This window comes from Pezoporus flaviventris, unplaced genomic scaffold (genome assembly GCF_033815535.1).
Source record: "Pezoporus flaviventris isolate CSIRO_AGI_PZ_B2104156 unplaced genomic scaffold, CSIRO_AGI_Pfla_v1 ptg000005l, whole genome shotgun sequence".
Taxonomy (NCBI): Eukaryota; Metazoa; Chordata; class Aves; order Psittaciformes; family Psittacidae; genus Pezoporus; species Pezoporus flaviventris.
The window spans coordinates 6,869,971-6,885,335 of NW_026892553.1; the positions used below are offsets into that span (position 1 = coordinate 6,869,971).

Consider the following 15,365-nt stretch of genomic DNA (forward strand, 5'->3'; position numbering starts at 1 on the left):
AGCTGCAAAACAAATAGGGTTAAATCCCTGATACAGGGTCAAGGCAAGACAGACGCAGGAGGATGTTGGAAGCAAGCAGCATCAGAGGCCCAGCCACGCTCTGCACACTAACCTTGCTGTGTAAGCTAATAGGCATGGAAGTGGCATGGCAGGCACTCACTTGTGGCAAGTTCCAGCAGCAGTTCCTCCTCCATTTGACCAGTCCATTTGCAAGTTAAACACAATATAAGTTTATATATATATAATAAACAGACTTTGTGTCCACAAAGAAATGTGAATTCCAGTACTTGCTCTGGTCCGATAGCTTAGAGGGCTGGGCAGGCAGGGAAAGGGATGTTATTCAACCTGCTGCCTTTGGGGATGTATGATCTCCTTATTTGCAAGAGTGCTACAAGGCTGACCTCTCAGGAACCACATGGAAGACCTGTTTAGCCAGGAGACAGCACTAGGCTCAAAGTAACCAGCCAGACACCATCTGCTGAGTTTCTCTGAACTTTATTGGCACTTTAGGAAGAAAAGGGTATGGATTTTAACAACTCCTCCAAACAGGAAAAAAATGCCTTAATATCAAGGTTCTGTCTGCAGATAAGCACATGGACCCACGAATTACTCCATAACCTTAAGGAACTGATGTTTTATTACAATCCAGTAAAAAGACTGGTCAAAAACATAATTTACAGCAACAAAAAAAAAAGAGAAAAAAAAAAACAAAAACCAAGCCAGGCAAACATTTGATAAAGTACTTCCCCCATCCCCAAGAGGAGCAGTTATCCAATGAAACTGGAACATGGAGAGGAAGAAGAACAATTCACTGTATTCTAACAAATAAAAAACCGTGTCTACAAATCTCACCATAATACTGAAAGCTTCTTACATTAGTTTTCTTGCAAAATATCATTTCTTTACAATACAGTATACATTTCCAAGGGAAGGAGGACCACAACCACAGCCTCCGTCCCATGACTAATATTTTCTAATTGTGCATAGCTAGAAGTATTGAAATCAAATATCATTAGATACCACTGGAATATAATACTGGTTAAGAAGAAGGCAGGGCTGAAACAACTACAAAGAGTTAAATAGACTCACTGGCACAAGCCGTTCTATTCCTATATTGGACTATTTGGAATTAGAACGATTAAAAAACCCTATAAACAGAAGTCATGCCAGCATCATAATACATGATCTCAGCAGTGTGGTGTGACCCAGAGCAAAAAAGGTTTACTGGTTTATTATTTGAACACATATTCCAGGCACCATACATCAGCTTGTTAGGAAGTTGCTAAAATGTAATAAAGGCTTTTCTCACCCCAAAATGCATCAATAGTTGCAATGGACAGAGCGGAAGTGCTGAGAACCAGCTTTAAAGCACCAAAACAGAAGTGTAAAGGTTGTCTGTTCCCCCAGTATCGAGACTCATATAGAGCCAGTGCCAGTAACCCTTCAGTACAGAAATACACCCGATCAGTTCCAACAAATTTAACTGCAATCTGTCATTTGTGACTTTCAAACTACTTTGGCCAACCAAAAGCTTACCATGTCATGATCCCCCCAAAAGACTGTTGTGTCCAGGGAGGAGAAGGGGGTTTCCACATGACCTGCCTGGATGTTTAGAAGGCATCCAGGGTTAGGAACACACTAAGCTATGCTCCTAACAGAGGTTGGTTGGTTGGCATTTGTATGGATCTCCACACAGACCTGTATTGCTCCCAAAAAATAAAATAATACAGCACTGGTAAGGTTGATTCCAGCAGCCCAAGGAATTCTTGGGGAAATACTGCAGTTTATTAACACTATCAGGAACATTTCTTTTTGGCACAGTCCCCCTTTACCTTTCCCATAGAGCAAGGAGCTGAAAAAGCTCTAGCATTCAGATGTTTTCCTTCTATCACCACTAGCAGTGATACCATACAAAGGGGGAAATCCATAAAACTGAGAAAGTCACAAGATTTAGGATCATGTTAGGCAAGAAAATAAGTCACAGGCTAGCCTGATGACTTCCTATGGAGACAGGCTAACCCAAGGAGGGCAAAGCAAAGGAGGACTCCATTGTAGGTGGAATCCATTCTTAAGAGGCCTCTTCACAAAGTTTACATTTCCTTCTATGAAGGATCAAGGCAAAAATCCAATTCAACCCTGAGCGTGCATGGCTGTTTCCTCCCCAGAAATGGCAGGAAGGATTCTGGCTAGCTACAGCATGGATAGCTGGGAAGACAGGAGGTGATGGGTAATACAGTAACTGGTACAAATGGCTCTTGGGACCAGTCTCACAACCACTTCTAAGAGACAAAGCCTTCTGTTCTCAAAGCTACAAAGGGGCAAAGCATCCTTCCGGGAAAGGAAAAGCACTTGAGCCAGGGATCTGGCAGAATGCTAGTGAGGATTAAGGCAACAACTGGACAAGTATCTCAGGATCCTCTCCCCTCAAACGCTGCTTGAAGCCAGGAAGACAGATACAGTCTTGTACGTGACCCAGGTAAGAGTATTTTTTGGTCCCCAGCTGCTGATCAATTTTCATGATTGCATCTGAGCTACACCAGATGTATACACAGTCATAAGGCACCAATGACTATGTGTTAAGAAGGCCTCTTACGGAAAAGACCTGAATTCCTATTCACACGACTAGAAATATCCTGGTTCAGAAAGGGAAAATACAGCTACAAAAATTTTGAGTCTTGACTCCTTTTTTACCTACCCCTTTAGGTTTCCACAGACAAACCCAAAAAAGAAGGCAGTGGTTCTTAGCTATCTCTGCCTCAGTGGTTACATTCAAGTCAGACAAATGACAGTGAACAAAGCCATTTACCAGAGATAAAACTTCCGGAAAGCAGGGAATTCAAGGCTCCAAACCACACTGCATCAGTGGAAATATTCCAAAGGCCTCTGCATGATTAGAAATTCAAAGTTCCATCATTAAACAATAAAGGCAACACCAGCAGGAACGCCACAGAATCTGTTTGGTCTGCTTATGTTTGAAGGACAAAAGCTTTGGTCTTTTAGAAAGCCCATATTGTATCTCTAACCCTTCTTCCTAAGCTCCAGCCTCCTCTTCTCAACTACATGATTCAGACCCTGTTATCATCAGAAATTCAGACCCTGGCTACTAAGCTTAATACTGAAGCTTGCACAAGTTAGTAGGAAGGCACAGTGTCAAACTTAGCACTTTACTGTACATAATTCAGTGAAAGCATCTGCTGACCACCTCACCCAGTGGGAGAGGACAGCAACACAGCCACTTCAGTAAGGAATGCAAAACTACACGCAGTGAGACTTTACCCAAAGCCAAGCAATTTCAGATTTGCCCCAGTACACGTTTGCTTCGACAAGCCACCCCAGGAAGATGTAAATAACTATTCTTTCTTCTGTTGCTTAACTCCAGCATTTGCCCAAAACTTGATAAATAAGACCATGGTCACTCTTCTGTAGTGGTTCCAGCGTAGCACGATTACGAGTGAATGATGGGAGAGGATGGGAAAGAGAGGAGAAGAGAGTGCAGGGCAGCAGGTGCAGGGAGAGTTTACATGGACTCGAATTCATCGATGCGTTGCTTGGTGTTGCCCTGCCGAATCTGACGGAGGGTCTTGTACTTGTCTCGGCCTAGACGCATGTTCTCAGCATGGATCATATCATTGGCTGTCTTCTTGGTTTCATCCCGAGCATTTGCCAGCTCTGAGGAAAGAGCCTTCAGAGAAGGGGAAGCAGATAGCAATGGGTTAGCACACGCCAGAGACACAAAGCTGGACAAGGAGGTTTCTTACTGATCCTCCCAAAGATTCAGTGTCTATGGAAACAGTTAAGCCTGAATGTTTACAGTTGCAGGCAACCTGCTCCAGCTGACCCCGCCTGAGCGAGGAAGGGAGACTAGATGATCTTAAGAGGTCCCTTCCAACCCTGTGATTATATGGAGCTGTTAATATTTCTCCCTGACATTTGAAGGTAGAAGCCATCAGGCAGTCTATCACTCATGTACTTCAAAAAGTGAAATGGAAGGACCCCTAAATTCAACAAGAGCATCTTGCAGGATGCAAGCAGTTACAAGGCTTCCATCACAAAAGCAGCTTGACGCAGAAGATAAAGTGTACCTCTGTCACTCTGCTGTGCATAACTATCACGGCACGATGCAGAACAAGCAAAGCCTGATGCAAATCAGGCAACTAGCACACAGTGTAACAAAAAGCTTGGAAAGAGTCAACACCAGAACACTGGAGCTCCATATGGGAAAGTGGCACAGCACTGATCTCTCCATCCTGAGCCCTAGTGAGCTGCTTCCAGGGTTCTGCAATGCAACCCAGACAGACAAGACAGTTACAGACAGCTGCTTGATAGGAACTGGACCAAGTTCTCCAATTCATTGCATCCAGGGTTATGAACAGCTGTCAGATGGCTGGCAAGACTCATGCAAGCACACTACATCCAACAGATGCTGCTTTTTGGCACTGCTTTAAAAATGCTTCCCTACTCGCAGTGAAATGGAAGTCAAGGAGACAAGATCTGCCTCTTTGCTCAAGCAGCTATCTGACAAGATCATGACCACCTCTTTCCCCCCTTCCTTTATTCTTTTAAATACAGTAAATACCAGCTGCAATTATTGGTAACACAACCAGAAGCAGCCCCCAGACACACACCCTCTCTCCTGTGACTCCTTACCTTCAAGTGCTTCTGGACCCGTTCGTTCTTCTCCGCTTCAGTGGTGCGTTGTTCCTCACTGCGGTCCTTGATGGTGGCCTCTGACCGCAGCTCAGCACTGGCTTCCGCCGCATTCTCATCCTGCTCATCATCATGCTCATTCTCAGCGTGCATGGGCTCAGTGACGTGAGGAGTGCTCATGGCAGTCTTCAACTCCTCTTTGGTCTTTTCTAGGTCCTCCTGCACCATCTGTGCCTGCGGCAGGACATGTCACTGAGTTAGCCAATATAATCCTGAGTGCATGTGTCAGTGCTTATTACAGTGCCTCAGTGGCAAGGTTTCCTATGCTCCAAAGCTACTCAGCCACAACCATTTGCAAAGCTTCCTGCTAACAGTTCTGAGTTTTGAAGAATGCTTCTAATTCATTGAAAATGGGCTACAGGCCTCATTAGTCAAAATATTGCTACATGGAGTCAGAATAGCAGTCATTCCACCAAGAAAAGTAAAGCTGGGTATTGACAAGGGCCTCAAGCTTACAGACATTCACACTAGTGTGTTTTCTAGTGCAGTACTTTGGGTCACAGCACAGAATGAAGAGCAACTCTGTAAAAAGTACTGCTGTTTGCCCAGATTCTATTTTACCTTCTGTTGCCACTCTTGGGCCTCGCTCTCTTTCTTCTGCCTGGCCAGCTCCAGCTGCGTGATCCTAGCTGTGAGTTCTGCCATCTCAGCAGCCTGCAAAAGAAAGGCTTCTAGTGGGGACAGAACCAAAGTACATGCTAGATGAAACATTCAGTCAAAGTCCTCAATAAAAACAGTATCTCCACCATCTTTACAGTAAGAAAACGTTTCTGTAAACTTCAGTCCAACTGACATCTCCATGATGCAAAGGAAAACGAAAACCCAAGAAAAGCAATTGCTCTACACTCTTCTTGGTATCACATACAAAAAAGGAAAAGAGCACAATTCATATCTGCTGTACAAATAAACTTGTATTCAGGTATAAGTTCATCTGCTTGAGGCTATAGATTAAGGAACCAGAGTATGCTTCCTTGCTATATTCATAGCCTGGTTTGCTTGAAGAGCTTAGATGCCCTGTCACTATCCTACCTACCCAATTTTCAGTTCACCCACTTACCAGCTGTTCCTGGGTCTTTTGTTGATCATGGGATGCTTTCAGTAGGGCCTCCTTTGCCTCTTCGGCTTCTCTACGTTCTTTAGCCAGTTTCTCTGCTTCCTCCTGAGCTCGTTTCCTCTCCTGTTCCAGCTCCAAAGCTCTGCGGGTTTGTTCTTCCAGTTCTGAAAGCATAGGGGAGAATGTTTGAAGAGAGATCAAGTAAAGAATGACAGTAGAAGAGGAAGGTGCCTTTACATCTATGTCCTGGATGAGGGTTCTCCTTCAGAGGTACAAGTAAAGGAGAGATAGGAGCAACTGTTCCTTTCATCTGCTTCATATTGTAACTGGAGCTGGAAGGCTAAGAGACAGGCCTGTGCAAACTGACAGATTACTTGCCCAATTCATTTGTGAGGAAGTACTCATTCCAAAAATGACAAACTTAGAAAGCAGAGAAGCATACAGGATTTGCTTGAGCAGTATCACACTGTAACACTGGCCAAGCAATCAGACAGCAATCCCACCAGCAGAGTACTGGCTGGTGTTACCTCGGCTACATTTTGATTCCCTCCTGCTATGGACATGCTGGGATAAAGCTTCCAGGCAGCACATGAACAACTGCAAGGTACACTTGCTGCCAGAGAGTCATCTTGGCTGCCACTCATCTCTAATGCAAGTCCTATTTCACAAGCTGTATACAGAAAGCTTACATTCAGCTTTGGAAAGTCAAATCAGGGCCCTAACACCAGTTAGTACACAATACTGGAGAGCGAAACAGCTGAGATGCTCGTAGCTACACTCTTCTCACTATACCCTTCTCACTCAGATTATGCATCTAAGGAAATACTGGAACATTTCATGTTACCTTGCTGAGCTTTCTTGGTTTGCTCCTCAATTTGCTTGAGTCTCTCCATTAGCTCTTCCTTCTCACGTTCAATCTTCTCCTTCTCCTTTTCTGCCAACTCCCTCTTCTTCTTCTCATTCTCCAACAGGGCTCTGATAAGAGGGAAATCATAACGTAACTTCAAATTAACAGCTACGCAGACTGGAGCACTGCTAGTAAAGCCATAAGCACACAAAAGATGTATGCTACAGCACACAGCTTATGAGTTTTATTCCACGCATGCCCCTTTATAGCAGTGGAGAAAAAAAAAGCTCTGCTGGCATTTATCTCAATGACAAGTTGATAATAGCAATGCTATAAGGGAAAGCTCCTTATATCAAGATCCACATCACTCCTGTCAAATGGACAGGCAAATCTTTAATTCCAAGAAAGCAACTGTGGGTCACATTTGTGATACATGCCATTTCCATCATCCCATTAAGATCTACTGAAGCACAAAGCAACCTGCTCTATTTTTGGCTCCAGAACATTAAGGTGTTGCCAGCAATCTATACCACATAATGCCATTGTGCAGTGATCAACCAAGTCTGGGTTACTCAGAACCCTACCAACCTCTCCATTTGTTTCTGATGCTTCTCTTCCCGAGCTTGTGCTTTCATCTGCTGCACCTCAATGGTATCTGGTTTACGTCTGCGCATGTAGAGCTCATGGTTCCCCATACAAAGGGCCAAGATTCGTTTGTTAATCCGTAACCGAGGGGCATAGAATACAAAGTCCTTGGGACAAGAAAAAGGCAGCTTTAGACCTGTTCTTTTAACATAAGCAGCCCCCTATGCATGCTATATGCTCCAAGACCCTAAGAACTCTGGAACTGCTCACCAGGTTTTCTTAATGGTATCCAATTCCTTGGTAGTTAAACACTTATCTTTCAGGAATGAATTTCAATCCAAGAAATACATACAGGGCGTAAGCGCCCAGCTTGTTGTTACAGTGTCCTGGGTTTCACTGTAAAGCATCCTTAGCACAAAGTACACAGCAACTTGGCTTCACAGTTTCATTACAAACATTATCAGGAGCTGTCTTACCAGGCACACTGAGACTATGACTTTTCCCACCTTCCTTCCCACACAATTACTTAATGCAACAGTCTGACCAGCCACAGCAAGTGTAATGTTTTGTCTTAGGCCAGAAAGGATGTTAAGCATTATGTCTAATGCATAAATAACTGTCCTATTAGAAAGGAGCAACAGTGGCAGGGAACTGCTTCCAAGCAGCAAGAATGAACAGAAGGTATCAGCTGATGCAGGAAATTAATAAACCTTACAGATGAAACCAATTACATTAATTATACATTTGCAAGAAAAAGCTCTCCCAGCAAACCCCACAAAATAACCTGAAGCTTCAGCTTCAAGCAAGGGGAAAAACTGCAAGAGACCATCCCAGGCACTACTAAAGTCAGCTGCAAAGGAAGCATTCATATTAACGTAGGTGTCAGCTCAGATCCTAATTGTATTATCTGAGAATGTGAACAGTCTTAGGAGAATCAGAGACCCTAAGCAAAGAGCTTCTCCCTGGCACTGACTTCAAACAGCTTAAGGTTATACTCAAAATTCTGCCCTCCTAGCCAGAAATAAATCCCAGTTATCACCCTACTGCCATTAGACCCATTCTGTGCATACTGCCCTGAACAGATCAGGTAGTAGAGCACTACTACCTGACTACTACAAGAGTCAGCCTTGGCATTATTATGAAGACATTGGGGGGGGGGGGGGGGGTGGTGATCATTCAGCTAAGCCACCAAAAACTTTAGTTTGAATGTTGCTTCTTACTGGTGCTTTCTTGTCAATAGGCTTGATAACAAATTTCTTGTCATTGAACGAGATATTTCTGATCTCACTCCAAGGGAATCCAATTTTCGGTGTCAGCCTGCAGAAACAGAAAGCAAAAGGAAATAAAAGAGCCCCAAGTCATTCCAAATCCTTGACTTGCAATATAAAGCTCAAAATTCAAGCAAATCTGCCCTCATATTTCAGTACTCTTACATTGACTGGAATCAGCAAATTTAGTCATGTAAATGAACTATAAACATAAGAAGCAGTTTTCCAATCCCACTTTTTTAATGGAAAACAGAACTGAAGAATGCATCTGTGGCAGGAAGACTGGGGACACAAGTAAAACTAGCTTAACAGCATTTGCCAACTTCTTGTATGTTTCTGTCCAAAGCAGCACATTTTATGGATCATTCTGGCAGCGTGAAAGCACAGCCAAGAACATAGAAATTGTAAAGTCTAGTTAAAGAACTGAATTCCAGAAAAGTTTAATTCTGAATGCCTTTACACTAGAAAAGAGCTAAAAGCAATGATGAGGAGAGGGGGGTTTATTACCTGTCATTCTGCTCGTAAATGTTGAGTCCAAGAGCATCTACGCCTAGCCATAGTTCAGAGCCCTTCTTGTTCTTAATGCTGAAGTAGTTCACACCATACATCTCCAGGTCCTGTGCAATTTTCAGGTACTCCAAGACAGCATCTTCTCTGCAGCATGCAAAAGGAAAGCAGATACTCTTTAATAGGTCTATAAGCCATTAGAAGAAGATAGTGTTGCCTTCCTACATGGGCAGAGCAGCAACAAGCTGCAAAGGTTCCAAGCACCACCCCAGCAGATAATAACAAACTGTGCAAACTCAGTTTTGTTTTAGCAAGAACAGCCAGCTGATGTGGACTAGAGACGGCAGAGGCATGTGAACCTGGGTATACAGCGCAGAATAACCTGAAGAATACTAACTCCTCCTGAAGCATGCCACAGGTCTTTGTATGTATTCATACATTACACACTAGCATTTACCACTCTAAACACTCCAGTTTCACACTTCCATCGGTTACCTAATCATTCCTCGATGCTCCTCATGCCACACCTGGATCCTCTCCTCCCACTGGTCCTTGTTAAGCTTGTGCTGCTCGAGAACTCTAGAAAGAACACACAAGATGTTTAAAACCAATCAAATTATGTTTCATTAAAAACCCCATTGGCATCATATTTTCCCCACAAAAGTATTCCAGGAGATACAGTTTTATTATAAGGCTAGCTAGAGACACACCGGTCAGTATTCAGACTCCTGACAAATGACAAGTTGTATTCAGTTGTGCTTCTCCTTGTAGCAACTGTTCTGTTTTGGAGCTTCTCTCACTACTCCTGATTAGAGTTTCTTCAGTAGCAATAGGATGTGTAAGATTAAAGCTCTTAATTACATGAATACTAACACCAGTCCTCAGAGAGAAACAAGGCTGTATTTTATTCTGAACACTCCAATCAAGACATCTCCTACCCCAAAGAATCCCAAGCCCTTTAAAGCAAAGAAGGTCTGAGGCTACCCAGGTTCACTCACCTCTGTGGGAGCAGTTTGTCACTAGCAAGGTAGCCAGACTTGTGCACCTCTTTGTTGAAGTCTCCGTATTTTGACTGGACAGCATAAGAAGCCAGAAGGACAGCTGTTTCTGGAGGGCAATAAATGTCATCATTCAGAATTGCCTCCTTCACTTGAAGGAAGAAAAGGCGCTGTGTGATGTCCTGGATCAGCTCTTCTGCCACATCCTCTGGGTAGAACTTGGCACGGAATTTGAAAAGCAGGGGGCTTTCTTTACGTACATCCTGTGCTGTTACCTGGAACAGAGTTATCACATTTTATAGCCTACATATCAAGTGAAGGGGAGCCAGTTTATAACAGCAAGGCAAGCACGCATTGGAAAAAAAGAAAAATTCTCTTTTCCAATGCAGAAGTGAACGGGCAGAAAAGCAAAGATTTTCAATCCCTTATCGCCAAATACCTCATCACCTCTTCCCACAGGACTTTAGACAAGCCACTAGTTACGGTCAGTGCTGGGTAAGTTACTTTCCAGGGTTCCCTCCAAGATGCTCACATGAGCACCACATCAGCACATTAACAGAAAAGATAAGAGATCTGCCTGGATGACAAGCAGGACTAGATGCAGGAGGATCAGGTCAGACGCCATGACTCCTTGTACCTTGGGGAGGGGATGCCAAGGCTGAAGGAAGGCAACACCAACTCGCTACTCTTATGGTACTCCAGGTGTGCGGAGAGGCAAGACCAGATCCCTGACAGGAGTAGAGAGACTGAAGTTGCCCCTGCCCTCCAAGAGAAGGGAACCCAGGCCAAGTGAAAGCTCGGAGCAAACATACCTTTTTGTTCAATTTCAGCCATGTTGAGAAGCCCTTGGTGTCCTGATACTGAAGTCCAAAAAACCAGACCTCTCTTAGACCAATTGTCTTGACGACCTGCAAGAAAGATGATTAGCAAGAGCCCAGCCAGGCAGATCTCACTGTTCAAGGTAAGTTCAAACACGAGTGCTCTAGCCTTCTACCTCCCCTGCTACGGTGCACAAACCTGGATAATGCAGCATCTGAGGGGGGTAAGTGGGAGATATATTGTATTTTTCCCTCTCCCCCCTCTCTCTCTGGCTTCCTGCTATTTATAAACAACAACTGGGACACTACTTCCCGCAGCTAATTATAAATGACAACATTTTTAGCCAAAATACAATGCAACAGCTCTGAAAGGTGCAAGAGCTGCCAGGAGTCAGGAACACAGCTCCACTTTCAGGTAATCCCTCACTGATCATGCAAATGCACCACAACTGGGAAAGCCATGAATCACCTGCAAGGTTGTGTCCTACCAGGCAGTGCTGGTTTAAGATCTGTATTCTACTCTACCAATAGCTGTGGACCGCCCTTTCATGCAGCTCTTTAGTAAGTGGCACCATTAAGGTGTACTGCAGTGGGGAATGCTATTCCTATGCCAGGACAAAGCTGCCACAAAAATTAACTACATCATTAGGTAAGCTCTCTCCTTGGTCGTTTCCCTAGCACACCATGCATACTGTGTAAGTAAGAGTTAGGGCTTTATGGACATACTGTAACAAGAGACAAGAGCCTCATGGGGGGGCAAGACTACTGCTCTAGAATGCTACTGCTGGTAAAAAGGGTGGGGAGGTTTCTTGATGAAGACTGTTCACTAGCATAAGACCACAGCTCTGTGACCTGGCAAGTCTAGAACATGCCACAGCACACAGCAAGTGTCTGGAAACTTAGGTTCCCCCACATCTCTCCTGAACCCCCAGTTTTCCTCATACCAGCACTTATCTGCCCCCTCCATTACTAGAAAAGGAATGGGAAGGGAGAATATCCTTTGACATGGCACCTTAAGTACAACACTCCAAGCTGATTTTACACCCACCCACCCCTCAGGCTTGCTCACAGCTTCCCTCCTGGAAACTGGACAGCAGGGTATGGGCCTTGCCCTGGGAAACCCGCTGCCCGATCATGGAGTCCCCTCTGCCAGGTAAGCTGAGGTCATTTTGTACTGCCTTCTCTCATGGTTTATGATTTCTCCCTAAATGCCTACTTCCTTTTAAATCACTTTAAGAAACCCTAAGGATGCACTCTGCTCCCTTGTGATGTGGTCTCCAGCTTTGGAGAGATACACTAGAGCAAGGACATAGATTCCCAGCAAACACATCACTATTTAGATTCTTTAGGGCTTGGATCACACATTTCTTCTGGCCTTACAAAAGCAGAATTAGGGCTCCAGTTCTTTTTAAGCCCAAAACCCAAACGAAGCTTTCAGCAGAGGCATGCCATTAGTAGCACACACACAATCATGTACTCTATATACATCATCCCACAGCAGTCCATGAAATTATTCAGCCTGTCCTTCATTGAATACCAGTTGGAGAGCTGGCCTGAAGCCCTTCTAAACACAAGGGAATGTGGGGCAAATAAACCTTCACTCGTGGGTATCACACACACAGCTAAGGAGACTTCTGGAGAAGAAGAAAGTTTGCTGTATGTTTTGAAAGCACAAGGTAGGAGAAGAGGAAGAAAGGCTGTCCAGAGTCCAAGGGAAGCTGTTCTCAGCAGTATTAACATCTGAATGGGTTGAAAGCTCCCCCCTCTGCTGCATGTGTCTGCCTGACTCACTTCCATTTGTCAGCAGCTTACGCCTGGGAATGCAACAAGCTGGACTGCCAGCAAGGAACTGAAAGGCATCACACTGTGGCCCTGCACAAAAGGACTTTTATTCCACAGCAATAGCAGTGACAACAACAAACTGGACAGGGGAGAGGGGGAGACAGCACAGTACACAACATCACACCCCCAGGCTGCTACTGAATCATGGGGGGCAAGTGTGAAAAGGATAGTCTTCCTCCCTCCTTCCCACCTCATGTTTAGCAGATTATTCAGTTCCATTCAGCAAGGGAAAAAGCATGAAGAAGAAACAGCTTTCTACAGCTGCAAGGAGTCTGGCTGGCAGTTGGCAGCTCAATTCTATTTGGGGGTGTACAGCATTCAGAGCCCTGATGAACTGTGAGAAGTTCCATTAAGCAGTTACTAGCAGCAGCTGAGGATGGAGAAGGGCCGGCACACAGGAGAGGTACAGAGTACTGTTTAACACAGAATGCTATGCTTACACACCTAAAGTCTACACTCTCAGATGGAGTGTGACATCTTTTCTTCATGCCAAAGAGAACATTAAGTCACCCCATGGGTGTTGTTTAGCCTGCAGTACTAGGCTTAGTCTACAATTAGCAACAGATAGCAAGATCAAAGCACGCAAGCAGAGAAGACACTCCAGTAGGACCAAGTTCCTGTACTAAAGGCCAAAGCATCCCAGGCTATACCACAGCATTAACCTGTCCTGAATCTCACATGCTGTCCTAGTTAAAGATGAAGCAGGCCTCTCTCCCTTTCTACAACAAGCATATCAAGCACTTCTGAAAGAAAACTGCTAGCACAGCACCTTATTACTGGAGGAGCTCTGAACTGGTGCCACAACTGCAGTTTCGTATGCAATAATCAAAACCAACTTTGAACATGGTCTTACAGGTACCCTAACTTAATACCCACGATGGGCTCTATCTACGGCCATAAAGGACTCAACTGTTCCCTTTCCATTTGCCCAATGGATATATTTCTAACTTTGCCTTTCAAAGTACTAAAGTGCCAAAGTGCTAAGTGATGGGATCTTAAGTTTTTAAGTTTGTTACAGTTTGCCACTGACCTCCTTAGCAACAAGCAGTCCATTTTTGGACTACTGCTTTTATAAAAGCCAAGTTTCCACATGTTCCTGTGAAATCTGAGACACATTTCCATACCACTCAACCACGAGCCTTCATTACACAAACAAGAGTCCTTGGGTTTGCTGGAGGAGCCAGCCACTATCCCAGGACTTGCTGCTTGCTACCATGAAACTGCCGTAGTAGGTTTTTGGTTCAGTGTTTTTATACACTGAATTCAGTGTTCCAGATCCATTTCTATGTATTTAAACACTACCAGGCCTTTCAAATGGGTAGACATCCCCACATAACAGACCTGATACAGCAGACAGCAGAGTTCTCTACCAGAGACTAGAAGGAATATGGGGCTCCAAAGGGGCATGAAGGAACAAGATGCCAGGATGATCCAAGGTCAAAAGTGATAAGAAACAAAGCATTTTAGAAGCTGCTTCATATAGCATGTGTGGGAGACATGGAAGAAGGGAATATGTTTTCATAGAGCAGAAGTTAAAGCAGTTGAGGCTTCTGTGACTAGCCTGTACACAGGCTGCCCGAGGAGCCAGTAAGATGCCGTGTCCATTAACCAGGGCATTTCCATGAAAGCCTGTAGCCAGCCATGGAGCACTTAGGCAAGCAAGTTAGTTACCTCTCTCCCTGTCCAAGCCATGGGCTTGTCCCCTCATTCCCCCAACAGGCCAAAATCTCACTGATTCAAGCTAGAACCAATTTAATCAAAAGAAAAGGAAGACTGAAAGGAAAAGAAAGGTAAAGATTGAAGGGACACAACTTCAAAGCTACCCACAGCAGTAAGTAGCTAAGCAGTTTTACCAGGGAATCAGTTAATCTCTCATGTGTTGGAGATCGCACTGATTTGCTTTGTGTTTGTTTTACATACTAGTCCCTAGTCCAACTGCACTTCAGCCTGATACAGAAAAAGGTCAAAGAAGCAAAACAAGCAGCTCTCACTGATGCCTGTGCCCTGCATCTCCAGGAAAGCAGTATTTCAAGGTACCCATGAAGTGACCAGGCCTGTGGGATAAGCAGCAGCCCTGACAGGTATAACCCATCCTCAGGCTCTTCTTTGAATCCATGGCTAGCAGCTGAGGAATGGGAACAGAGCTACTGTTTGTTAGTGAGTCAATAAGCACCAAGTTCATCAGCTAATGTTAAGGTACAATAGCAAAAGGTATATAAGCAAACCTTCAGAAGACAAGATAGTACAATCCTCCTGTATCAATTAATCCAGGTTTTGTCTATGCATACAAGTTTAAGCTATTTAAGCTAAAGCTGTGCAGATACAAGCCATGAGGATCGGGTGCTACACAAAGATCTGCAGTATAAATCATGATGTTACTATCAGCTCAATGATGTTTCTACAGCCAGCTACTTTGGGGCAGAAGACTATTCCCAACAAAGCAGTGAAGCATCTGCATTGTTCTATCACTACAGAAAATTACTTTGGAATTTAACCAAGCAGGAAAGAGGGAGACAGGAACAGTTCTACCTCAAGCCCATTTGTCTATTATTCCTACAGGATTTCAGACTCAAACTATTCCTCCTCATGAAGCTGTTACCCAGATATAGGCTTTACAAAGCCTTCTGAATCTTATTCAGAGCAGGTCAGAATTGTGTGGCACAACAAGTATATTTATCTGCCTTTATACACAACAGATGGAAACACAATCTGCCTAAATATTACTGAGCAAAGCCAGCA

The 15,365-nt window shown here is 44.2% G+C and overlaps 1 protein-coding gene across 2 annotated transcripts in view; it reads right to left on the minus strand.

Annotated features, from left to right (window-relative positions):
* Window positions 1-479: 479 nt before the first annotated feature.
* MSN (moesin) overlaps window positions 480-15,365 on the minus strand; it is a 42,606-nt gene continuing 27,720 nt past the window's right edge. Inside the window, exons 3-13 of one of the 2 annotated variants that reach the window (XM_061445856.1) lie at window positions 10,779-10,874; window positions 9,967-10,241; window positions 9,464-9,547; window positions 8,969-9,115; window positions 8,414-8,510; window positions 7,197-7,360; window positions 6,606-6,736; window positions 5,765-5,925; window positions 5,269-5,361; window positions 4,648-4,881; window positions 480-3,682 (exon numbers count right to left, since the gene is read on the minus strand). In XM_061445856.1, the coding sequence (XP_061301840.1) occupies window positions 3,518-3,682; window positions 4,648-4,881; window positions 5,269-5,361; window positions 5,765-5,925; window positions 6,606-6,736; window positions 7,197-7,360; window positions 8,414-8,510; window positions 8,969-9,115; window positions 9,464-9,547; window positions 9,967-10,241; window positions 10,779-10,874 (1,647 nt within the window). In that variant the 3' untranslated portion in view covers window positions 480-3,517. The remainder of the gene's footprint in view (window positions 3,683-4,647; window positions 4,882-5,268; window positions 5,362-5,764; window positions 5,926-6,605; window positions 6,737-7,196; window positions 7,361-8,413; window positions 8,511-8,968; window positions 9,116-9,463; window positions 9,548-9,966; window positions 10,242-10,778; window positions 10,875-15,365) is intronic. The other variant, XM_061445857.1, reaches the window with a different exon arrangement.